The sequence below is a fragment of the Biomphalaria glabrata genome, chromosome 2, assembly GCF_947242115.1.
Source record: "Biomphalaria glabrata chromosome 2, xgBioGlab47.1, whole genome shotgun sequence".
Lineage (NCBI taxonomy): Eukaryota > Metazoa > Mollusca > Gastropoda > Planorbidae > Biomphalaria > Biomphalaria glabrata.
This window is the reverse complement of record NC_074712.1, coordinates 55,462,172-55,489,820: the sequence shown is the minus strand read 5'-3', so window position 1 is coordinate 55,489,820 and position 27,649 is coordinate 55,462,172. Positions and strand designations below refer to the sequence as shown.

General features: G+C 37.0%; 1 protein-coding gene across 3 annotated transcripts in view; it reads right to left on the bottom strand.

Annotated features, from left to right (window-relative positions):
* The window catches only part of LOC106056079 (lysosomal alpha-mannosidase-like), a 134,844-nt gene that overhangs the window by 82,762 nt on the left and 24,433 nt on the right, over positions 1-27,649 (bottom strand). For 2 of the 3 annotated variants that reach the window (XM_056021494.1, XM_056021491.1), the window contains exons 2-5: positions 6,459-6,630; positions 5,364-5,469; positions 2,997-3,176; positions 1,312-1,505 (exon numbers count right to left, since the gene is read on the bottom strand). In XM_056021494.1, the coding sequence (XP_055877469.1) occupies positions 1,312-1,505; positions 2,997-3,176; positions 5,364-5,469; positions 6,459-6,626 (648 nt within the window). In that variant the 5' untranslated portion in view covers positions 6,627-6,630. Of the gene's footprint in view, positions 1-1,311; positions 1,506-2,996; positions 3,177-5,363; positions 5,470-6,458; positions 6,631-18,215; positions 18,531-27,649 lie in introns of those variants that run through there. The other variant, XM_056021493.1, reaches the window with a different exon arrangement.

The window sequence follows — 27,649 nt, the reverse complement described above, 5'->3', positions numbered from 1 at the left end:
CTGAAATGGGTCGTTTTCGCTGTGTCTTTAGCTGCCTCAAAAGATAAAATCGAAGCTTCAAAATTTAGGGTCAAGCGAGGCGACTGGAAAAGTCAAGCCAGCTATCTTTGATGGTACAGTTTCGTGGACAGTTTATAAAAGACAATTTGAGGAGGGTGAAAAAGTTCTCACGTGAAAAAAATGGTCAGTCGGGGGGGGGGCGGGTAAACAAGTTTACAACACTGCTCCCTCTCTATGTCTGTGCGTCCCGAACAGACTCTTTATCATCTCCACAATAACAGTGCCATAAGATGTCACAGTCAAGATACAAACTCATACAAGATGACAAAGAAGTTTCAATGTCGGTCTGTCCCACTCCGTCGAACTTTATCGGACACGCAGTCTTCTTACCGTGAGAACAAGTGCACTGTAGATGCCAGAGAAATCTATTGCTCAAGTTCAGAAAATCTCTTGGCGCTTTGGCTGTAAAAGGGAGGGGGGAACTTTTGCTACAATTCCTCTACTAACTTAAGATTATTTTTTACATTGAAAGCTTGTTCTTTTTCCTGCCCTAGAATCCTAGACGCATGAAAGTTTGTGTACAGCCCGTCGGGCAACAAAAACAAAACATAATACGGGCTAAATATAAAGGATATTCATTGCGCGAATAAAAGGTTTCAAACATATTGCATATATAAATGCCGAGAAAAAAATATGAACAGAAAATGAACACATAATTATACGTCTCTATTTTTTTTTTCTTTTGTTTTAAGCACATTTTTAAAATCTGCATAATCCATTGCTTTTTTTATAAAAGGAACGCAAATGAAAAACAATTTCGCTATGCAGAATGGCACCACATGCAAAATTTAGAGAAACATTGGTGTATTTGTGTAAAAAGGCGATTAGACTATTTAATTTTAAGAGCAAATCTGTTCACTTCCTAAAGATACAAATCAGCTGTTATACTTAGTATTAGTAATCTATACAAATATGATCCAATAGCATTGTGAATAGCTTTTGTAGTTGTTTATTTCTAAATGTGACAGACCACACATGCAGACCACAAAAAACTAAGTGCAACTTTTCCACTTAGTGGGCCGCTAAAATAAATAATCGACTTTTGATACTTTCTCAAATACAGGTTGTCGACGTCTATATATAGCTGATAACTGTTTGATCCTTTCTTTTTGATTGACCTTAGACTTCGTCCTGTATATAAATATCGACTCAAACATTGACCTATACATTGACCAAAACATTGACCAAAACATTGACCAACACACTGACCCACAAATTCACTCAAACATTTGCCGCACACAATCAAGATACCTGAGCAAAGATGGACGCGTGCTCCCGGGAGTGACCAAACTGATCTACGTGCCAGCCAGTCCGAGTCTGAGCGCAGGGGCCAAAAGTGTCGGCGATGAAGTCAAAGCCCAGGGTGTGCTGGTCAATGATGTCATTGTACATGGTGACCCCAGCATCACTCATCACCCATCCTCCGCCCACCAGCTCTAGACGTCCTGTTTGATTATAAAATGAATAGCAATTAGTCCTATATCTATTGACATAAGAGAACAGAGATGTGTAGAGAGAGAAAGAGACCAGGAGAGAGGGAGAGTGAGAGATACAGGGAGGGGAGAGAGAAAGAGAGTGATACAGAGAGGGGGAGAGAGTGAGAGATACAGGGAGGGGAGAGAGAAAGAGAGTGATACAGAGAGGGGGAGAGAGAAAGAGAGTAATACAGAGAGGGAGAGAGAGAAAGAGAGAGTGATACAGAGAGGGGGGAGAGAAAGAGAGTGAGAGATATATGGAGGGGAGAGAGAAAGAGAGTGATACAGAGAGGGAGAGAGAAAGATAGTGATACACAGAGGGGGAGAGAGAAAGAGTGATACAGAGAGGGGGGAGAGAAAGAGAGTGAGAGATACATGGAGGGGAGAGAGAAAGAGAGTGATACAGAGAGGGGGAGAGAGAAAGAGTGATACAGAGAGGGGGAGAGAGAAAGAGAGTGGAAAAGAGAAAGAGAGTGAAAGATACAGAGAGGGTAAGATTTTTAAAGAAGAGATATAAAAAGAAAAAATTCAACACATTTCGTAAGTTATTTCGTAAAGTAGAGACTATTGCCGCCTATCATAAGAAATATTGTTAAGTAACGATATACATCTTCAAGAATTCTTTTACAATTATAAAACAGCAAGGTAGCTGTTGTTACTTGATGTTTATTATATTAAGATAGGTATGTGTTTTAGAGAACAAGTATCGAAATTATGTCTGTATTTCGCTTTGATTTTAAATTGGGACACTTTTTTTTTAGGTAAATATTGATTGAATATTTACTATATTTTTTACAAAGCATTTATCTGTCCGTCTGGGTGGAATCTTGTACACGTTATCCCTCCCTTTCTCGGATCAAGCTGAAACTTTGTACAATTATTTATTTTCAATGACAATACACAAATCAATGTAAAACATTAAGCGGCTGGTTAAAAATTTAGTCGTAAAAAAATGTAGTTGGCTATTTTTATAAATACTTGGATAGCTCTGTGGCTAAAGACGTCAGCCTTCCACCATGAAGGTCGGAGACATCTAGTTTGAATTTTGGAACAACTATTTTGTTTTAAATAGCTTTTGAAAAAGCAGCACCGAAGCCTTTTCCCAGATACACTTATCATTGCATAATTATTTTTAATTCGCATTTCATTTTGGAAAACATTAACAGTTCGTGTGTGTATGTGTGCGTGTGTGTGTGTGTGTGTGTGGTGGTGAAAGAAGGGAGGAGAAAAAAAAGTTGTGAGACCGGGAAGAGGATTATAAAGTCAAACGTGCGTGTGTGTGTGTATCTTGTTAATCTCACTTTTTTTAATAGTGATTTAGTAGGACAAGAGAGTGAACGCAGTTTTGTGATGTACTTCAAATAAATAGAAATTATTTCACTACCTTTGAAATGACGCCATTTTAAATAGAGTCACGCGCTGCTTTGAACTGGTTGCCATGGTTTCAAACAAACAACTTACTTTCTCTTATCAAAGTCCGGATGAGCTCCCTTTCACTGTCCTTGATTTCATTCCAATACCGGGAGAAATATTTCATCTCAATAAAGACAAATCGCCTGTCTTTATTTTTCTCCAGTTCTCGAATGGTGGACTCCAGGGTACAGCGGACACAGCCCAGTTCCTGACCTATATCTGCTGGGACTTCATACATAGCACAAGCAAATTAGTAAAAACTCTTACAAATAACGTTTAGTGAAATTATAACTTTATGCGATATTTTATATATAATGTTATGAGATTCTTTATAATGCTGTACTACGTAATATGTCGGCCTATAAAAAAAGTGTCATAGCCTACAAGAAGTTTCATAGCCTAAAGCAGGGCCGGCCTTGGCAGTGGCACACTCCTCGAGTAACACAGCAATAGTACAACAACACAAGTATTAGTTAAACATTATAGAGATTTAGTTCAAACTACACTGGTCAGTTGAAAGACTCAAGAGAGAGTGGCCATTGTAAACAGTTAACAGGGACTTAAATCAAGTAATAAAGGGGACTAACTCTAACAAAAAAATAAATGTAGCCACCCTTATTGTCCCTCTTGTCACACTCCTGGAAAACTCCTGTAATTGTAAAATATATGGAAAAGTTCTGGTAATCTCCTAAATTATTGAAATCTCCTGAAAACTCATAAAAATCTCCTAAATAATCATTTCGAGACTAATCTTACGCGCAAAAAAATTTTTTTCCAGCTTCCAATTCATAAAAATTTATTGCAAAGACGAATGTATTTTCTAATACAAAATCTTAATTTTGATATTATGCTTATCCCTACCCAGACTAGGCCCCGGGCAATGTTTCGCATAGGGCCCGCAATTGTTAGGGCCGGCCCTGCCTACAAGAAGTTTCAAAGCCTACAAGAAGTGTCATAGCCTACAAGAAGTGTCATAGCCTATAAGAAGTGTCATAGCCTACAAGAAGTGTCATAGCCTACAAGAAGTTTCATAGCCTACAAGAATTGTCATAGCCTACAAGAAGTGTCATAGCCTACAAGAAGTGTCATAACTTACAAGAAGTTTCAAAGCCTACAAGAAGTGTCATAGCCTACAAGAAGTGTCATAACTTACAAGAATTGTCATAGCCTACAAGAATTGTCATAGCCTACAAGAATTGTCATAGCCTACAAGAAGTGTCATAGCCTACAAGAAGTGTGATAGCCTACAAGAAGTGTCATAGCCTACAAGAAGTGTCATAACTTACAAGAAGTTTCATAGCCTACAAGAATTGTCATAGCCTACAAGAAGTGTCATAGCCTACAAGAAGTGTCATAACTTACAAGAAGTTTCAAAGCCTACAAGAAGTGTCATAGCCTACAAGAAGTGTCATAGACTACAAGAAGTGTCATAGCCTACAAGAAGTGTCATAGCCTACAAGAAGTGTCATAACTTACAAGAAGTTTCAAAGCCTACAAGAATTGTCATAGCCTACAAGAAGTCATAGCCTACAAGAAGTGTCATAACTTACAAGAAGTTTCAAAGCCTACAAGAATTGTCATAGCCTACAAGAAGTGTCATAGCCTACAAGAAGTGTCATAACTTACAAGAAGTTTCAAAGCCTACAAGAATTGTCATAGCCTACAAGAAGTGTCATAGCCTACAAGAAGTGTCATAACTTACAAGAAGTTTCATAGCCTACAAGAAGTGTCATAACTTACAAGAAGTGTCATAGCCTACAAGAAGTGTCATAACTTACAAGAAGTGTCATAGCCTACAAGAAGTGTCATAGCCTACAAGAAGTGTCATAGCCTACAAGAAGTGTCATAGCCTACAAGAAGTGTCATAACTTACAAGAAGTGTCATAGCCTACAAGAATTGTCATAACTTACAAGAAGTGTCATAACTTACAAGAAGTGTCATAACTTACAAGAAGTGTCATAGCCTACAAGAATTGTCATAGCCTACAAGAATTGTCATAGCCTACAAGAAGTGTCATAGCCTACAAGAAGTGTCATAACTTACAAGAAGTGTCATAATTATTTTATTGGGGATATTCAGGATCATTTTTTTTTTAAATTCTAAACAATGTCAATGACGCTCTGGTTAAAGATCAAGCTGCCAATATGGTATGAAATAATTAGTTTGTGCTACATGCAGAAGAGAATGAAAATTTGCAGTAACTTTTAAAAAGTACACAAAACGTATTCCCATATATCTTAAATTACAGAGCTAATTAACACTGTTTACACATTCTCATGCACCGGCTAAACAAATAGCTATATATATCTATAGTTATCCGCCCTAAAAGTCTCTAATAGACGCCAAACACTTTGGCTAGTCTACTATGTCAATGGTTAACTTTTTTGGTTGTATTAAAAGTGCTTGGTTCTTACTTTCTCCGGTGTAGTACTGGTCAACAGTTTTCAGCCATCCGACATCAGTATGACTATGCGGTACAATGTGCACATTTAGGTAGCCTTCCTTTACTGCCGGACATGTCTGTGGACCATTCAAGAAACACAATTGTAGACAGTATAATGTACCTACTGTTGGTATTGTACATTAAAATTAGATGACCAGGTAAGTTTTAGTAAAAGTGTATGAAGTACATATTTTAGATTTTGCGATCTATAGGGCAGATGATGTCATGGTCATCTGATTCTATGGCCAACTTCAACAAGGATGTCATGCACGACGACCAGCTACCTTTACTTCTACAAAACGTCATGGTTATGTGGACACAGTGGCGCCCTAACAATCCCAAAATTTAGAATCACAGTCTTTCACTAAGATTCAAACCCGAGACACCTTGGTACGAAGGCTAAGCGCTTCACCATCAGCCATCATGGCCCCTGGTCTAAATTTTGTCACTATGGAAAGGGAAGAATGTTTATGTACGTTGTTTAGAATGTGATACTGTTGATATTGTTGATAAAGATTTTTGTAAACATGTTATGTTTCTTTAGAAAGGAAGAATAGCGACATAGTATTACTAGAGTTATGCTCCTTCGTCTATGTAATGTTCTTTGCGTTTAAGTATGCTAGTTAACCAAGATGGCGCTCTAAAAAAAATCAGATCAAAGGTTATTACCAAAACCTAGTTTTTGTTCTGGATTATATTTAAGTTTAAGCAACAAATTTATTCCACAGAATCAGGTTTTATCAATTTGTTTGTTAACGGCTTTGATACCGTCTCATTCTCCATGTTTAAATAAGTTCTATTTCGTTATTCTCATTCTTAATGATGACATTTCAGACAGCGTGTTGATAACATTTGGAAATAGTAAATAACTTCTAGAACTTTTATTGTTAAAAACTTTTTGTTCTGTCCTCGTGCTAAACATAGAATTAACTGGGTCTCAAAACAATATTTGACATTAACTTTGGATTTAAGATTCTGAATCCAGTATTTCAGAATGAAAAATTTACTTTCAAACAATAACATTAGCTATCAAGGCTGTCAGGTTAATTCATTATATGTCTCATACCTTGAAAGAACACGTGCCTTCATTGGATGGGTGAGTTTGTGTATACCTCGGTAGGGTGAGTTTCGGTGGCAGCCTTCTGGGCCGTTTCAGTGACCAGTAGTAGACCACTAGTTGAAGAAGAACCAGAGCGACGACCCACGTTAATGAACGCTTTAATGACAATCTCATGGCACTGTGGATAGACACGATTTTTGAATTAATAAGTGGCCACATAAAGACATCGGCTTATCATTAGAATAACACTTTTAGATAAAACATATGCTAGAAATTAGAACTGGTGAACTATGCCCCTGTGGAGTGACTTGTGACAGAAATAAAAAAGAACAGACTACGTTGGGTAGGTCACCTTAAAAGAATGTCAGAGAACAGAGGAGCGCAAAACCAAAAGGCAGTCGACCCAAAGGTAGACCCCGAATGCGATGGATTGATGATGTGGAGGCAGATCTACAACAGCTTGGGGTTCGGGCATTGAGTCGGAAGGCTCAATAATCTGAATGGAGGTATGTGTTGAGGCAGCCCTCCATGGGATGTAGCGATGGATAGATGGATAGAGTGACAAGTAGAGAGCAAACATGTCCCCACTAAGCTGCATGCTGTATCAAGAGGAGCGAACCAAACACACCCCAAAAGACTCCTATAGAGAACAAACTGTAAAGAGAGATGCCAGATCTTTGTTTTTTTTATTTTATTTTTTTTATTTTTAGAATCAATGTAACAGCCGAGTTACAGGACTTACACAACTGACTAAAAGTTGCTTCCGTTTGAAAGATTTCGACAGACTATGTGATTGTTGAGATTTAAACCGTGTGATTGGCTGTCTGGCCGCCGACCGGATGTACTTGAAGTGACCCAGCTGGTAGGATCAATGAAGCTATCAAAATAGCAGGCGAGAGATTTAAAAGAAAATGGACTTTCAGAAGGATTGCATGGTCATGTGTTTTGAAGTAGTCAACATTTGTTTACAGCTGACATTTAAAAAAAAAAAAGGAAATAGCAAAAGTTATCTTTGACAAAAAAATAAAGTTAAAGTCACAAAGATGTTTAGATAACTTTTTATCTGGATTCGAAAAATTGTAGACATCATCGTCTTCCTATTGTTCTTATATTCAACTCCAAGGTACGAAGACGTTTCATTTTCGTAACCATATCGTGACGTCAGACCTGTGACGTGGCAACGAGCTATTGGTCTAAAGTTACAGACAACAGGCTGTGATGTCGGTGCTTAGGTCTACTATAAAGATTGGTCTCGGTCAAAGAATCCTGACGAACTGCATTGCACTTAAACCCTTTGTCAAAATTTATCCACAACTTTAAGGCCATAATATACGCCCCTGAATAAACAACTTTCGAATTCAAGTTAACACATTTCTTTCATTGGATGCTTTACAGATAAAGCGAAGATTTTTTTGTTCACTTAAATTCGAAAACAAAACAACATTCCAAGATTCCAAGATTCCAGATTCCAAGATTCCAGAGTTTGTTATTAGAAAAAACTTAATTGTGACAGAAATTTAAACCTAACGGGTTCATAGGTCACCACATAGATTTGTGTCGTATTTCGTTTCGTTGCACGCTCATATTTTTTTATTGACTGTACCACGTGAGGTGATTTGATCAATGAGATGAAACCGATGGATCAAGACTTGCTCTCAGTGGATGTTCGGTTTCATATTTAAAGTTTGTGAAATGTGTGTGCGCCTGTGTGTGCGCTTATGATTGACAGGTTAACATTAGACGGCTCTTTTTCTGGTGATGTCTTAGGTTGTTTCCACAAAAAGAGTCCAGTCGATGGCAAATCAAGGGAAGACACCAAGACCACTTATTGAAAGTGCATACTCATGTGTTTGAAATACCTTATTTTTTACTTCGGTATGGCTGCGAATATTAAAGACAATGTTGAGCAGACGGTTCTCTTATCATAGACTATCAGAAAGAGAATCCTGTCAGATTTTTTCAGAGACAGAGACCAGTTTTATGAGTTATCTATCTTGGGCTATTCGAAATGAGAAGTTTTAAAATAGTGTAAAGACATAGCCTATATACAAACCTAAAATGTCTATTTCATTTAAATGTCTAGATCTAAATCTAGACTCTTTAGCCATAGATACCAACTAATAATCCAAAAAGAATATTAAAAAATTCATTTCTATAGTGTATGATTTTCTTAACCCAAAACTGTATTTGATGGCCCATTATTTTTATTTTCCTAACAATTAGAAGAGATGTTGAGTCATCCGTTATTTATTTCTTACTATTAACTCTGAATTCATGGACAAATTTAAAATGATGCAGAGATTCAAGATTTTAGAAACATGAGAACTTTGAAAAGAGTACACCTTGATTCCTTATCGACCATATTGTTTTGCACATTCGGAATATCATAATAAATCATAATGAGGGTCATAATGAGGGAATACAAACCATCTTGCTGGCCATATCAAAAACTTCTATGCCTTTATCTTCCTGGCTATACTATACTGGTATGTGTCTATGAATGAATATAAATATTTTCTTTGATAGTAGTAAACTCTAAAACAGATTTTTGTTGGAATAGCAGAAAAATAGAAGAAGTCTTGATAATTATGTCTGTATAAGGGTAATGATAAGTTCTGTGTGAGTCCTCTAGCAGTCTAAAGTTATGTCTGTGTAAGGGTGATGATAAGTTCTGTGTGAGTCCTCTAGCAGTCTAAAGTTATGTCTGTATAAGGGTGATGATAAGTTCTGTGTGCGTCCCCTAGCAGTCTAAAGTTATGTCTGTATAAGGGTGATGATAAGTTCTGTGTGCGTCCCCTAGCAGTCTAAAGTTATGTCTGTATAAGGGTGATGATAAGTTCTGTGTGCGTCCTCTAGCAGTCTAAAATCAAATCTCTAAGCTCTTGTAAGCCACTGATTGGCAATAGTGATCTTTCAATATGGCGTCTTTGAAAATGATTAAGTTGATTTATAGCAAAATCTTACCATTTCTATTATATTAAGTTTCTTTAAATTGTGTTATTTCTCCTCAAAATTCTCAAAATAGCTTTCTTTACTTTTTATGATTATTTATTCTTTCGCTTAAGGAATGTAAAAGCGGATCTTACAAACAAACGGGGTAATTACATAGTAAACAATATAAAGTGCAAATCTCCAATACAGCAATGTTCTATCACTTTTTTAACTCTTTCCCTTGTAAATCTAGAAACTGTGGTATATTAAATAACATGAATTCGATTATAGGAAAAGCCTTTCAATTTGAAAACTTTAGGAATCGAAAAAAAATGTTTTTCTTCAATAAAACAATATAATTATCTTACCGGGACTTTTTTAAAACCATTTTTTTAACGTTAGTTCTCATATGTCACATTTTTTAGCTCAAATAATATTTGTGCTGTACGGCATATATATATATTTTTTAAAGATAGATAGATAGACAGACAGACAGACAGACAAGACAGACAAGATAGACTAGACAGATTAGACAGATTAGACAGATTAGACAGACTAGACAGATTAGATAGATTAGATAGATAGATAGATAGACAGACAGACAGACAAGACAGACAAGATAGACTAGACAGATTAGACAGATTAGATAGATTAGATAGACAGACAGACAGACAGACAGACAGACAGACAGACAGATAGATAGATAGATAGATTAGATAGATAGATAGATAGATAGATAGATAGATAGATAGATAGATAGATAGATAGATAGATAGATAGATAGATAGATAGATAGGATCGACTGTAAACTTTGACAAAACATTTCTTCACTTCTAAAGCATTTCTTCCCATGTCAGAACGGGTCTCAAGTTTCTGACGAATGTCGTAAATCATTTTGTTGATTCTTTCGTGCGGAACAGAAAAAGATCAGCGACAAACAAGTTTGAAGCAACACGAAGATGTTCTCTTTCTTTAAAAAACCGTAAGTCCGCGAGTTGTAGTTCCAATGTTTCTCTCATTATAGTAGTGGCCAATTCTCTACTGTGTGTTTTTTGACTTACTTTGACCAGCGTTTTTTTGGGGGGAGGGGGGGGGGAGGGGATTGCTATTGTAGCGATATGAATTTAAAATATTTGTTGATTTTGATATAGGAAGGTTTTTAATTTATTGCGTATTTTTCTATCTTAATTTTTTGCTTTTTCTATTTCATTTTGGGCCACCCTATTCACTTCGCCTAGGGCCTCCCAATTCGTTTCGAAGAGAGCCTCCAATTACCTAAGGCCGGCCCTGTTGCCTCAGTTCGACTGATTTGCCTCAGTTCGACTGATTTGCCTCAGTTCGACTGATTTGCCTCAGTTTAACTGCTTGAGAAATATAGTTGTTTCCCTTCGAGCTCCATTGATTGCTTACGAACTCGTAGGATAGTCAAGTAGTGACAGAGTTGATCATGCATGTGAGTGTTTTCAGTGACTCCAAGGAAGTAGCGGTTGGAAAAAATACGAAGTTTAAAGAATGTCTCAAGAAATATTTTTATTTGCAATTTTGTGTTTCAAATCAATCTAATAGCATGAAATTGTCATAAGAGATTGTATTGATTTAAAAATTACTGAATGTCCTGACTTATATGTACAGACAATGGATAATTCATAAACACAATTTTATCTTATCTTATATTTTACAGACTTTAATTACGTCCAACGCATTTTGTGTGTCAATCAAATCATTCGTGCTAATCGATGACTTAAACTCTGGTAAGTTGTTGGGTTTCCTGGCTGATTCAACATCAATTCAGGGCCGTCCTGAGGCATAAAAAACTAGGCAGCCGAATAGAACATCTGATTGGTGTTGGTCTCGCACAGGACATTGGGAAACGTGTACCAAATCTCATTTATAGCAGAGCAAAAGGCTGACTAGGTCTTGGAGTCTATTAGCCTAGTTCTCTACAATGATATGTTAAAGTATATACTACGACTCAAGGTTTATTGATAAATGTTTAAATCTACATGTTTGTCTACTTCTGTTAGAAGACCCTTGTTTTTTATGAATTCCATGATTTTATTTTTTCGGTGTTTATTTTTCATTTTGTTGTTTCATTTGGGGCCATCAAATTTAATTTACCTACGGCCGCCTATTACCTAAGGCCGACCCAATCCTCCTAGATATTTGCTTCATTTTTTGTCTGTTGTTGTATTGAAGGAAGGACACTAAGGTTTTATTCGTGAAACAGAAATAATTTAATGTGACGATATAATTATGGAGGATTTACATAAATAGAGTCTAATATATCCGGTGCAGAGAAATCGAAAGTACTGAAAAGAAATGCATTTAAAAAAAAAATATATCATTGTCTAATTATTAGCAGAATCAAATTTATCGTCTCTTCCGCATCTAACACAAAGTAATTGTCTTGCCTTTGTCAACAATAGTCATCTTTTACTATGGAGTAATTGAAAATGTATTTTTAAAGCTTCTATCAACTCACTCTGTCTGCCAGTGTGGTCAAAAGTGTGATCCACGTTCTCTCTCATACACCCAGTCTCAGATCAAGTAGAGACGTTGATCAACTGTTCGATATCGAAGAGAATACATGAGCCAATACAAAAATAGTCTAAATGCTGGTAATTAACTCTTTCTCTCCGTAATTATTTACCACATTCTGGTGGAATCAACGCTGGTATCGTCAGTTAGGAGAGAAAGAGTTCATTATTTTGTAAGATACCAACAATGGAAATTAATCCTTCAGTATTAAGAGATATGAGTAAATGTACAGAGTTCTTCTCCCCTTAAATACATGTACACGCTATTTTTTGGATCAAGTGGAAACTTAAAACAATTATTTATTGTAACAAAACATGAATCAATTTTAAAAAGTATCCAATTAGCTAATTAATTATTGGTAATTAATTATTTTGTTTGATATCAAAAAAGGAAAAAAAAATCTAGCTTGACATTATAGATAGACACAATTGTAAGTGTGGTGTTATTTCCCTTAGATACGGTTTGCTTTGGTTAAAAAAATATATATATTATTTATATTTTGCTTGTTTAAACGTTTATTTCAAAATGTCTCTCAATCTTCCACTTTTAATTGTCTCACGTGTCTTGCTTTTTATTCTTTCATTTTCCTTTCGTACTTTATAGTACTGTATTACACTGTATTGTACTGTATTACACTGTATTGTACTGTATTACACTGTATTGTACTGTATTGTACTGTATTGTACTGTATTACACTGTATTGTACTGTATTACACTGTATTGTACTGTATTGTACTGTATAATACTGTATTACACTGCATAGTACTGTATTACACTGCATAGTACTGTATTACACTGTATAGTACTGTATTTTACTGTATAGTACTGTATTACACTGTATTGTACTGTATTACACTGTATTGTACTGTATTACACTGTATTGTACTGTATTACACTGTATTGTACTGTATTGTACTGTATTGTACTGTATTACACTGTATTGTACTGTATTACACTGTATTGTACTGTATTGTACTGTATAATACTGTATTACACTGCATAGTACTGTATTACACTGCATAGTACTGTATTACACTGTATAGTACTGTATTTTACTGTATAGTACTGTATTACACTGTATTGTACTGTATTACACTGTATTGTACTGTATTGTACTGTATTACACTGTATTGTACTGTATTACACTGTATTGTACTGTATTGTACTGTATTACACTGTATTGTACTGTATTACACTGTATTGTACTGTATTACACTGTATTGTACTGTATTACACTGTATTGTACTGTATTACACTGTATTGTACTGTATTGTACTGTATTACACTGTGTTGTACTGTATTACACTGTATTAGGCTACATAAATATAGAAGTGAAGCTATGTGCTGAAACAAATGATGATATATACATATTAAACATGCTATTTATTTTTGTTTAATATGTATATATCATCATTACACTGTATTGTATTGTATTGTACTGTATTACACTGTATTGTAGTGTAATGTATATCTTATGCAAAGCAGATCCTAAACTTTAAGATGCAAACAAAGACCCAGTCACTGATATAAATGAAACTTGGCCTAAATGTTCCTTTGATCATGGCGGAGACTCTACCGTAGTGTATGTTTAATGTCCTCCATCAACTGGAGGGTGGTAAACATTGTTTTTAAATATACCTAAATTCATCTCTATTGAAGAACGAAGCTTTTAAACAAGTCGGGTAAACCCATTTTCACACTCTACTTCTATTCTTCTTCTATTATTTTCGTGACAAAATAAAAAAACAAAACATAAAGGGAACATTCGCCATGTTGATATAGATCCAAATCTAATGCACTAAATCAGTGACACCCTAAGGCCAACGGGCCGTGGATCATATCCAGTTCCTTTAAAATAAAAATATAAGCTTCTTTTTTTTTTAGCATAAATTGCAATCAAGCCTGTTTTATTTACGTCTGAGTCGAAAGCACGACACCAAGGCTCGTTTCTGATTTAAGAACAGTAAACTTTCTGGACTAGTTTGGAAAACAGGAGTATGTAAGTCATCCTCATCTTAAAGGCAACTTGAAAACTTCGCTGCTTCATTGCTCTATCCACTTGGGAGAGAATCATGAGACGCAACGCATAATGCGGCCTGTAACTGAGCTCAATAATTGAATTCCGTCAATCTCCAGAGAAATCAGTGAAGCCAGCTGTTTTAGATCTATCAACGACATTGGGCTGTATTGAGTCTGCTCATTCTCAACATCACCGCTCATAAGCTATACCCGTCAGTTACCTCACACAGATTGTATTATCAACATTACCGCTCATAAGCTGTACCCGTCTGTTACCTCACACAGATTGTATTATCAACTTTACCGCTGATAGGCTGTACCCGTCAGTTACCTCACACAGATTGTATTATCAACATTACCGCTCATAAGCTGTACCCGTCTGTTACCTCACACAGATTGTATTATCAACATTACCGCTGATAGGCTGTACCAGTCAGTTACCTCACACAGATTGTATTATCAACATTACCGCTCATAAGTTGTACCCGTCTGTTACCTCACACAGATTGTATTATCAACATTACCGCTGATAGGCTGTACCCGCCAGTTACCTCACAAAGACCTCCTAGCATCGTAACAGAGCACAAACAATGCACCGTCAATAAACTTCTTTTATTGAAAACATTCTTGTGTCCAATCAACAATGTTATTCTTATTTAAAAGGAAAAGTACTATGTGAGACCAAGTGTCCATATATTAATTTATATTGCGCTCAAGGCTGTAAGAGACGACCATACGATTGTATGTGCCATTAATTAAACAAGTTGAATGGAAGAAAAAAATATTTTAAAATCAGTTTGTGTATGGCCCAAGATATCAAACTAAAATAAAAAGTGTTACAATTATTTCGAACGAGTTTAGCCGAGACCAATCATTATAGAAGGCCTGACCTCAGAGCTGTGACGTGGCACTTAGCTATTGGTATAAACTGCCCACAGGCTGCGATGTTGCAGTTCAGTGTTGATTTCTTCTACACGCCACATGCTTTTCTGGTCATATTGTTACGATTCTCTCTCCTAATCAGGCCTTCTGTAAACTCTGCTAAACACAACACAACACATCAACACATCAAGAACGTGACAACATGGCTCCAAATAATCTGGTACTTTAATAAGGGTCAACTAAAACAACCAATACGACACAATTGGCAACACAATCAACTACTACAACGTTAGACTGTATATCACTGTACTAAACTCATAAACTCTACTGTCACTTCCTGGACTGGTACGTTTCACTGGAGGGCTGCACCAGGACCGACTTCATGGTCGACTAACAGTCCCGGTCTCATCGCTCTCCGGTCTTGAACTGCCGCTTTCCTACACACTGTGTCTCTGGTCTGCGCAGGCTTATGATCAGATGACCATAACACGGGCGCTATTCACGTGCAAAGTTCATGCCAGTACTGTCACTTGCCTTTCAATATAGCACGCTAAACTGTATCACTAGCCTGTGTCACATATGTCAGCTGATCACACACAGTTAACACTACACCCGATAGATATAAACTAGCCGCTACATACAGGGAAAAAAGATACATACTATGTTCTAATCACCTTAGTGCGGGGGTGGGCAAATTACGGCCCGCGGGCCACATGCGGCCCGCCGAGGTGTTTTATGCGGCCCGCCGACACCTACAGAAATCAGGTGTGCCAACAGTATATAGATTTTAAAAAATGCAAATATTTTTAAAAAATATCTATATAAATTATTGAAACTGTCTCATTATAAAAACATTGAAGTAAACGAAGATTATACTTATTGACTATACATCAATACACTCAATTCAAGACACAATGTCTGAGTGTTGGGTAGGCTTGGAACAAGATGGCAAGTGTAACAACTGATGGAGCGCGATCTTTGACTGAGAACCATAAACTTGAAACTGGAAAGCTGCATATAATTTAATCTTAAAATGAATAACTGTAATTATGAAAAATTATAGGAGCTAGGGGAGTTAACCACGGGTAGTTCTGATTTATGAATGAATAACCCAATGTATCAGCTAGCCTAGTTTGGGCAAGGCAAATGAGAAGACTATAAAATCTCAAGGATGAAATTGTTATGTTACTTGAAGGGCATTGACTGTGACTTTGTTACCGATATTTCTAATGAAGAGCGGAAGACAAAATTTCATGTACCTTGTAATCCCCATTGCAATTGATTGCTTACATATAAAATGTATAAGCATGTTAAATCTTTTCAAATCAACCATTCCCATTTCTACAGGCAAGCAAAAAAAAAAAAAAAGTTTTTGTCATTTTCCTATGTTGAAAGGTGAAACTATCTTTAGTGAAATGATTAAAAGTAAAACACTTATTAAGAGAAGCCGATTCAGCTCCAGAGGACATAACTCAAAGCAAAGAGAAGTTCCAGTCAGCACTACCACGGGAGCCTTATGGGTGCCAGAAGCTGTATTTCCAAACTTAAAAAAACGTTGCTGCTGTTCACACTATTTGGGTACACATACATCAGTTCTTCTTCGTTCTCATTTTACATGTTGAATGGTTCAGATCAGTAATCCTATATCTGAGATGAACCGCGTAGTGGTTTCCAGATCAGGCAGTTCTCTGAACAGTCTTTGAAGAGTCCTGTTCGGGTCCCTTGATTTAGTATGCACCATTGAAGGATATGGTCAGCATTCTCTGGTGATGCTCCACAAGTGCAGGCTTCTCTCGCCCCGACATTTAACTTCCGGAACATAAATTGTATCATTCAGTGAGCAAGCATTTTTTGTGGAAACTAAACAAGTAAAATCACTGGTCAATGTTGATGACTGTAATTTGACAGCAGTCACACACAGGGGTAACAACTACTAAGATAGTTTCACAGTTAAGAAACATTATGCACGAGTGTAAAAAGTAAAATACTGCTCATTAAGTACAACTGTATATTTGTGGGGATATTCTGATATAAAAAGACAACAGCAATTTAAAAAAAAATCGTAATACAGTGTATATATGAATTAAAAGACACAGCAAGCTTATCTTACTTATATATATGCGGCCCGCCATTCCCTAACATTTTTTAATGCGGCCCTCGATACAAAAATGTTGCCCACCCCTGCCTTAGTGGAAACTGACTACAACATCTTGATACAAACATCGCATCATAGCAAAAACATTGCTACTAACTACATCATAGCAAAAACATCGCCACTACATTATAGCAAAAACATTGCTACTAACTACATCATAGCAAAAACATTGCTACTAACTACATCATAGCAAAAACATTGCTACTAACTACATCATAGCAAAAACATTGCTACTAACTACATCATAGCAAAAACATTGCTACTAACTACATTATAGCAAAAACATTGCTACTACATCATAGCAAAAACATCGCCACTACATTATAGCAAAAACATCGCCACTACATTATAGCAAACACATCGCCACTACATTATATCAAAAACATCGCCACTACATTATAGCAAACACATCGCCACTACATCATAGCAAAAACATCGCCACTACATTATAGCAAACACATCGCCACTACATTATATCAAAAACATCGCCGCCACTACATTATAGCAAACACATCGCCACTACATTATAGCAAACACATCGCCACTACATTATAGCAAAAACATCGCCACTACATTATAGCAAAAACATCGCCGCCACTACATTATAGCAAACACATCGCCACTACATTATAGCAAACACATCGCCACTACATTATTGCAAAAACATGGCCACTATAAGGTGTCAGAAACATGGTCGCTACATTCGACCATAAATATTGTTGTCGCTACATTCGACCATAAATATTGTTGTCGCTACATTCAACCATAAATATTGTTACTATAACCAAGAATGTCAAACCAGTGACCAACTCTTCACAATTTGAACGTAACAAATTATTACTGTTTCTGCGGTCACACTGACCCGTTAGAGTGCCTCTTTTATTAGTCAGCTAACAAGCTTATTATCTCGGTCATCGGTGACGACATGATCTGGAGCGGTCATTAGTTTAATGGGACTGTTCTCACTCGTGGACATACTCATACACTGGGCCCTCGTGCAAGCCTTCCCCTAGGGGGCAGGTGCGTCACCAAAAGATGTCTCTTTGATATGAATGAATGAAGGTAGCTTGCTGTCATAGACACTGTGACTTGCGATGAAAGTACAGATGAAATTAATGCATGGCTTATAAAGAGAGAGTGAAAATAAGAAAGAAAAGAGAGAAAGCAAGAGAGAAAGCAAGAGAGAAAGAGAAAGAGAGAGAGACACACAAACACAGAGTTTTTTTTCTTTAACTCACCTTAAAAATGTATAAGGAAAGATAATCCACTAAGAAATCAATAGCACTTTATTATCAATTTTATTACAAGAATGCCATGCAATTAAAGAAATGAAAACATAAAGACTACAGTCTATTCTCCACAATCACGGGCATCAAACTATTTAGTCTGTGAGATATTTACTTTAAACTAACGAAATTTGTTTTATAAGCAAAATAAAATTATAAAAAAAAAATAGCGAGTCAGCCCGTTTGAATGACAAGACACACGCGCGCACTGTGGCGCTACAAGCTAGGCGATGACGTAAGCGTCGCAGACGAAGCAAGAGTTCTCTGGCACTTTCTGTCCCTCACTCATCCTTGGCGTCTGTCACTCCGTCAATCTCCCTGGTCTAGTTGTCGCGCGACTCTTTTAAGTCGCCGGAACCGTTTTAGTCCTTGTGTTTATAAGCTCTGCTCATCTAGGGGTTAGCCTATAGCAGAGGAAAAACGCACATTGATCCACGCTCTTGGCTGAGATTCGCATGATGTTACAAGTGTTTCTATTTATAGCAGTCACGTGATCAGCGAGTTTCTCTACATCACTGATATCAAGATATTTGATTAAGACATAAGCTGCACAAATCTCTGAGGCATTTTAAGTCTTGAGAGACCACCTTTTACCTTTTGCTATTTCCAATGTTACTAACTTCGACTTAGGTACTTCCGCGCTGTTCCGTGCATAGGGTGGTGGGCTCTCTCCACAGAGAAGGGTCAGGGGCGACATCTACAGTCTGTCCACCGCCAAAGCTCACAGATTGACACAGATTTATGATTTTTTTATAATGTGCGAAAATTATCTCTAGATTTGAAGCTGTGTCTTTAGCAATGGAGATTGTATAGGGTGGGGTCACTAACCACAGGTGAAATCCTCTTCATATGTTATCTGGACTTAGGACCGGCCATGGCGGAGAGACTAAAGGCAAATTCTTAATACACATCTAAGGTCACAGGTTGGACATTTATGATCACCAGATGCTGCAGCTACTATCGGAGTGTACACCATCTGAGATCCTCTCCCCTGCCTCTAATTTTGCCTTCTACATGGGCGTATCCTTTTGCCAGTTGCCGCTGTGATCTTGATCTACATAGATCAGTATATCTCAAAACCTGCATCTCTCCTGCGCTATGTTAAATCATCATACAGAATGTCTTGCGAAAGTCGACCATGTGGCGTTCAGTGTACATGTCCAAGCAAGCCAAGGCGTCCTGTCCTGGCTCTTCGCAGCACTTTCGTGTCAGTGATTTTTTATCCTGCCACATTAGCTTCATAATATGAAGGACTATATTGAGTTACTGTTCCTACCAAGAGTACATGGACCTTGTTTCGCTGCCACATAGGATACTGCTCAAAACAGAGGTTCGATTGCCTTGGGCTTAAGTATTATTAGTAAGCAAGGCATTGACCCGGACAATTTCAGAAACGCTGCACGTCTGACTAAAACGAGGCATTAAATGAGTTTATCTCCCTTATAGACTTCCAAATATACTGAAGTAAAAGTTTCTTTTCTTTGATCTACTATGTTTTATACTTTTAATTTATGTATGCATAACGACTTTTGCTAGCAAGGTACAGTCTAACAGTACACATGGTGTTTAATATGTCTGACATTTAGCACACTGACCTATAAAAGGACAAACATTCAAGCGCAATTTGAAGGAGGCGTTAGGGTTGGACAACCTTTTGGAAGCGTGAATTAAAACAAAAATATAATTTCCAACACAGTAGACTCAAATGAATCAAATGAATGTACACAAACTTACACTACGAAACTGTGTTTGGAAACAAAATAATTTTGGAAATTTGTTTCAAGTGATGAACGTTTAATCTCAGAAGTTTTAAAAATGTCTTTTCATAAGCTAAAATATGCACACTTACCATCAATTTCTAATCATTTTTTTCTAACACTAAGTTAAATCCATCTTCTTCTACGACCAGTAGCCTAATGATTTGTTGAAGCCATTACAATGACATAGGGACTTAAATATTATCAGGTACCATTAGAGTTGGCTGGACACAGTACCATTAGAGTTGGCTGGACACAGTACCATTAGAGTGGGCTGGACACAGTACTATTAGAGTGGGCTGGACACAGTAACATTAGAGTTGGTTGGACACAGTACCATTAGAGTTGGCTGGACACAGTACCATTAGATTTGTCTGGACACAGTACCATTAGAGTGGGCTGGACACAGTACCATTAGAGTTGGCTGGACACAGTACCATTAGAGTGGGCTGGACACAGTACCATTAGAGTTGGCTGGACACAGTACCATAAGAGTTGACTGGACACAGTACCATTAGAGTGGGCTGGACACAGTACCATTAGAGTTGGCTGTACACAGTACCATTAGAGTTGACTGGACAAAGTACCATTAGAATAGGCTGGACACAGTACCATTAGATTTGTCTGGACACAGTACCATTAGAGTGGGCTGGACACAGTACCATTAGAGTGGGCTGGACACAGTACCATTAGAGTGGGCTGGACACAGTACCATTAGAGTGGGCTGGACACAGTACCATTAGAGTTGGCTGGACACAGTACCATAAGAGTTGACTGGACACAGTACCATTAGAGTGGGCTGGACACAGTACCATTAGAGTTGGCTGGACACAGTACCATTAGAGTTGGCTGTACACAGTACCATTAGAGTTCACTGGACAAAGTACCATTAGAATAGGCTGGACACAGTACCATTAGATTTGTCTGGACACAGTACCATTAGAGTGGGCTGGACACAGTACCATTAGAGTGGGCTGGACACAGTACAATTAGAGTGGGCTGGACACAGTACCATTAGAGTGGGCTTGACACAGTACCATTAGAGTGGGCTGGACACAGTACCATTAGAGTTGGCTGGACACAGTACCATTAGAGTGGGCTGGACACAGTACCATTAGAGTGGGCTGGACACAGTACCATTAGAGTGGGCTGGACACAGTACCATTAGAGTTGGCTGGACACAGTACCATAAGAGTTGACTGGACACAGTACCATTAGAGTGGGCTGGACACAGTACCATTAGAGTTGGCTGGACACAGTACCATTAGAGTTGGCTGTACACAGTACCATTAGAGTTCACTGGACAAAGTACCATTAGAATAGGCTGGACACAGTACCATTAGATTTGTCTGGACACAGTACCATTAGAGTGGGCTGGACACAGTACCATTAGAGTGGGCTGGACACAGTACCATTAGAGTGGGCTGGACACAGTACCATTAGAGTGGGCTGGACACAGTACCATTAGAGTGGGCTGGACACAGTACCATTAGAGTTGGCTGGACACAGTACCATTAGAGTGGGCTGGACATAGGGACATTCCTTGATTTAAAATCCTTGTTCTTTTCAGTATTTGAACCTGACTAGGCTGTTTATCAGTTGAAATGGTGTTTCCTTTCAAACGGTCAATTGCACTTTTAATTTTGTGTTTAGTTTAACCCTTGAACTACGAGCTATGGTGAACATGAATACACAGGTTCATTGTCTAAATACATATTCATAGTTAATTAAGAAAATTAATTACAGCGTATTAACAATGAATCATTGACTTGTAGGATAGCATGTCATACTAAATGATCGTAAAGGCATACAATATATAGTTCAAAAGACAGCTGATAATAGCCAGTACCAACGGATCTTAATCTTAACTAGTCGTAAAGGTTTTCTGTCTATGATCAACAAATATTGACATCATTAGAATGCTCTCAGATAAAACAGACCTACAGCGCCGCCACTGCCGTGTTACTAAATCCCTCGGGTGCGATTTGCGATTTGTAGAAGGACCAATTTAGACTTCATAATGCCCTGAGCAATTAGAGGTATAGGGCCCTTTCTAATCAACAAAAAGCAAGTGTTTCTTGGCGTTTTCATAGAAAGGATTGAAAATATCTCTGGAACATTTTAGGGGTCCCCAAACAGAATGGGGGAGGGGCTAATATATAGTTTATGTTGCTTATAGATAAATCCAGTACTGTACTCTCAGGCTTTTAGTACTTCTCAGAAGCTATAGAGTTATTATCAAGGAGTATTACAGTCAAGCATATTTAATTTCTTAAGCAAGAAAATTGCACGAGAACAGATTTTTTTTTGCAGGAAACAAATATTATTATTTTTAAAAAAATGTAATATGCCTTACATTGGATATTGGGCCTCACGATGACCTGCTGATCACTGTCAAACACACACACACACAAAGATAACTAAAACTTTATGGCCATAACGTAAGGTCTTCAGGGCCTGCAAAGACCTTCCTACAGAGAACAGTACCAGGAAAAAATAAAAGAGATAAAGAAAGCGATGAGAAAACACCATTAAAGGCTAGACGGGATTGTCATTGAAAGAGATTCTATTCAAGGCACAAGACGGAGAGAAATGGAAAAAGCCAGCCAACTGATCATGAGTGGAGCCCAACGTTCAACAGAATAAGGTCAAGGTGAACGTGACGGTGATTGTACTTTTTAAAGAAACACAACTTTCATTGTATTACAACTACATTTTAAGAACTGTTCTCTTTTCTAAAAAAAGCTGAATTTGTTTTTACGGTAAACAAAAAGACTTATGAAACTTTTACATTGGACTAGTGACTAGAGTAACACCATTAATGAAGTCACTTAACTTAGAGACCCTTCAGGACCGAAAACTAGCAAGATGAAATCAAACACTGAACTAGATCTATATCTTACAAATACTTAAACACAAAGTCACTTAATACTAAGAAAGGACCAATTCCTACAAGTGCCCCCCCCCCTCTTCCCTTGTGTCACTATATCATATACGGGTTACCTGGAAACCATTGGCTTAGCAGAGAGCTTACCTGTCTAATTAACACGCACTACTAGATTAGCACATTTAAATGCGTGTATGTTATTTAAAAGGTATGATAAGAAATAAGTGTATGAAACATGATTTACATATTGGAAAATATAATAGAAGTCGACACGTACTCATATCTAATACAAATATTTAGTATGTTTGTTTGACTAAGTGCGTGTGTTTGTGTGTGTAGAACGTGCTAATACCTCTATTAAGTTCTCGGCTCAGATCTGTAACTGTCAGTGTTCTATTTCCTTCACCAGACTCTATCATCATCAGGATAGACACGAATATAGTTCTCCCACGGAGACTGCCATGATAGACGTCACATGAAATTACAGTTTTACATATGTAAGGGGCTTTAACTGTAGCACTTGAATACTAGTCTAGACCTCTGTCTTAAAAAAGATAGATAGATAGATAGATAGATAGATAGATAGATAGATAGATAGATACTACTAATGCCACAGTATTCTGAAAAAAAAATATACACAATTATAAAGAGAGGTTGTATTATCACAAAAACTTAGAAACCAGTGGAATTCGCTCATGGAGACGGTTAAAGTCTTGTTTTGATGGTTATAAGTAATAAGATTTCAAAAAATCATTTGGCGTTTATTTTTCACTTGAAAACAAACTGGACAACCCGTCAACAAGAAGACTACCCTTCTACCTCTTCTAGAATTGGAAGTTGACAACGAATTCACTTAATATATTGGAGTACAGAGCAAAAAAAAAAAAAAAAGCTCGTGAATTAGATTAAGCGCACTTTCTGATTCGATCAAACAACTGAAGTTGTAATTGGTGATATTTAAGTATTTTTTTTTACGAAACGTAAGGTTCTAATTCTTTGCATTGTTTTATTTCACCAAAGGTTTAGTTTATTTATGACATAGAGCAATAAATTTGGAGGGTTGGTAAGAGAGTATACATTCGTTTTAATTGTCCTGGTATCTATCTGGTAACAGAGTTATGACGAGTTAGTGACACATGAACTCATTTTTGGTCACAGTTTAAATAACTATTTTACTAATTAACTTAATTAATAAATGAAAAAAAAATTATTATAAGCCAGTATTTGTTTATCGTGACCTTAGGTGCTAATATTTTTGGATCAATGCGCGAATCCATCAATGAAGCCAAAGTTTGTTATGAAAAAGTCTGTGATCTTTAAAGACACACTTACCTCCCCTGAAGTTTTGTATAAAAATGTGATGTAATTTTTAAGTAAAAAAAAACTCCTTGCATATTTCCGCAAAAAAAAAAAAAAATAGCCGTTGCATCAGAACTTCGCAAGATCTAAAATATCATATTGGATTTTTAACAACTTTTCAAGTTTCTGAGCTCCAAATTGTACGGACGGACAGACAGACAATTAGATCTGGGTTGACTCAGAAGCGCACTAAACTTCCCGTAATTGAAAATCCCAGTCTTCACAGAGAATCGAGCCAGTACCCCCAGTTCGGAAGCCATGCTCTTTACCACACTGCCAAGAAATTTTCACATGAAAGAAAGATTTTTTTTAAATTTTGTTACTTCCCAAACTGACCCTGCGCCCTGTATTAAGCCATTTTACTTTCGTGTTGTAAACCATATCAGATTGCATATAATTTAGGATCTCCTGTCGTAGTTCGCCCATCACTGGTCTAATTCATTTATTTAATCTTATTTATAAGTTGAATTTGTCTCTAATATTGATATAATTATTTTTAGTATTGTTCACAAGGAAACATATTCTAGTTATTTCAGGTTTTATTAGTTCAGATATAATACACCTACAGCGGTTAGGTTGTCTACCAGCAGCTTGGTGCTACAAGTCAACGACCGTCAACAATCCCCATGATAAACGAAAACAAAAGTAAAATCTCGATAAATAGCTTTATCTATCAACTTTACTTTCCAGCCTGTTAGAATTTGTTTCCGCGCTTGTCACTGGCTGTGCACACGTGGAAATAATCTTGTTACCGCTGGCATCGAGTAATGCGTTACAGCCCCTGTTCAATGTCAATGTCCCTTAACAAAACTAAATATTGGCGCGTCATAGACAGCATTCAGCAAACCTTTTTTTTTTTTGCGTTGGATTGTTATTATTATCTTTTGACAAAATAAGTTCCTCCTAATGCAATGCAATGCGATAACAATATTACAAGGAGAGGCTTTCATAGTGAGGAGTTGAGGCTAGGCTTTCATAGTGTCGGAGGCGGCCCTAGGAGATGAAGAGTGGAGCAACCGTCTTCTGATCTTAATAAGACACAAACAGGATAACATGCCAGTGGCGACCCCAGACTCAAATTACTTTGCGTCAACAGTCAATTCAAGTCCGACACAGGTGATGAACACCTACCTCACACCCCCCCTCCTTTTTGTTCACCACTATTAAAACTCTAATAATCCACTTATCAGACATGTCTTTATCTGACGTATAACGTCTCTACAAACTGCGGGAATGGATATTTGACGTTGGTTGATTCTCATCTGTTATTGATGTGATAAATAATTACAAGGATTTTCCCCTAAGAGCCGTTCAATTATTCAACATGTTAATAGCTCATATTGAATGCACTTTCTATAGAATGCTGTTTTTGAATGCTGCGTTTTTTTTTCTTTGCTCAAAATGATTTTGCACATAAATTAGTTTTTAAAATGTTCAGTAGCAAAATTGATTTTTTTAAATTTTGTTCAAAGTTTGGATTGAAAATTTTTAATCAAAAGCTTTTAGTTGTTTGAGATTTTTTTAATTGAGTTGTAATTTCGTCAGACTAATGGTGAATGTCAAATCAAGAAGATGTGTACGTGATGGTTAGAGTTCAATTCTCGTAGTTATGCAAAACAGATTACTAGTCTACATCTGTTTATTTACTACTTAGCACTAACTACCAATGGTTTTTGAGAACCCAAATCTAACGTCTGGGATAATTCCATGTTGTCTGTCCAATCTAAGTATTAGTATTCCAATGAGTAAAGCTTGACTGCAAAAGGTCAGAATAGCGAGGGGGTTGAAGTGGGGAGCATCAGATCACGATGACTGAACAATATTTGTGTAAACAAATGCTCGGGTCAGGAGACAAAATATTCGAGAGGTCGTTTAAATGAAGTGTTTGGAATAAAAATTCTATAGAGAAATGTCTTTAATTGAAGATTGGGAATAGAATATAGGGCAAGATGTCGGGGTTTATTGTTTATATTTGACAGTTCATAGTTTATAGTTCAATGTTCATAGTTCATTGCAAGTTCCTTGAATGTACACTGTAGTTCACAGTTCCTAGATCTAGGAGTTTGCTCAAGACACCAATATAATTTACGTAAGTGATTTTTTTTTTATAAACTTTTCCATTGTTTGATAAAATTCCATTTTTTAGCGGCCCCCGAAAGGGGAAAAGACGCTATAGTTTTGTGCGAAATTTCTGTCCGTCTGTCCCGTTTAGATCTCGTAAACTAGAAAAGATATTGAAAATCCGACATCACAATATTTTAGACCATTCAAAGTTCTGATGCAACGCAACTTTTTTTTTTCTGAAAGCGAAAAATCTAATTTTTAAAATCAGTTATACAAGCAGTTTTTTTAAAGAGAAAAAGCTAATTAGTATGCATTATAAGTTAGACCTAAATTAAAACAAATACTAATCTTATAAATATCATTTTTGTAAATTTCTTGTAATGCAGATATGCTCTCTTTTTCGTTTTGAGCATTCGAATAAGAGATTGAACCTTTTCAAAACAATTACATGAATTATAAGACTTCAGTTAGGCCAGGAGAGGCGCGGTAGCTGAGTGGTAACGTGCTTGGCTTCCGATCCGGGGGTCCCGGGTTCGAATCCTGGTGAAGACTGGGATTTTCTACTTTAGAATCTTTGGGCGCCTCTGAGTCCACCCAGCTCTAATGGGTACCTGACATTGGTTGGGGAAAAGTAAACTCGGTTGGTAGTTGTGCTGGCTACATGACATTACCCGTAGGCCAAAAAAACAGATGAACTTTACAGCATCTGCCGTATAGACCACAAGGCCTGAAAGGGGAACTAGTTAGGCCAGGTTCACATCTAACTTTGCATTCACTTGCACCTATCCTTTGATCTGCTGTACCGTTGGGGCACTACAAAAGATCTTTAAACCTTCGTTCTCCATTCTTAGCTCTCATTTGTCTTTGATATAATTTCATTTGGATGTTCTTTCTGAAAATATTGAAGCCTGCCTGGGTGGACCACTTCGGGGGCCGATTTTGAGTTTGTGTTTCCACACAAACTGTCTTTGTGACCTTGTTGTGTGATTGAATTTGAAAGAAACATTCTATTACTTGAGTGTATTACTTGAGTGCATGACTTCAGTGTAGTATTAGAACTCGTGGATTTTTACGTTAGTTATAGAGATAAAATCTAATTATTAATACGAACATCTCAACACTTAAAATAAAATGTGACCAATTCTTAAAAATGTTTTGGACAATATTTAGGATAATGTTTAGGACCACGTGACATTAATGGACCTCATTTACCAATCGTAAACCCTTTCCCTTGTCAAGTGTTTCTTCATCTATTCTATTCTATCCATGGATATCAAGTGACCTTTCGTTTTGGTCAATGAGGTCTATTACGATAATCT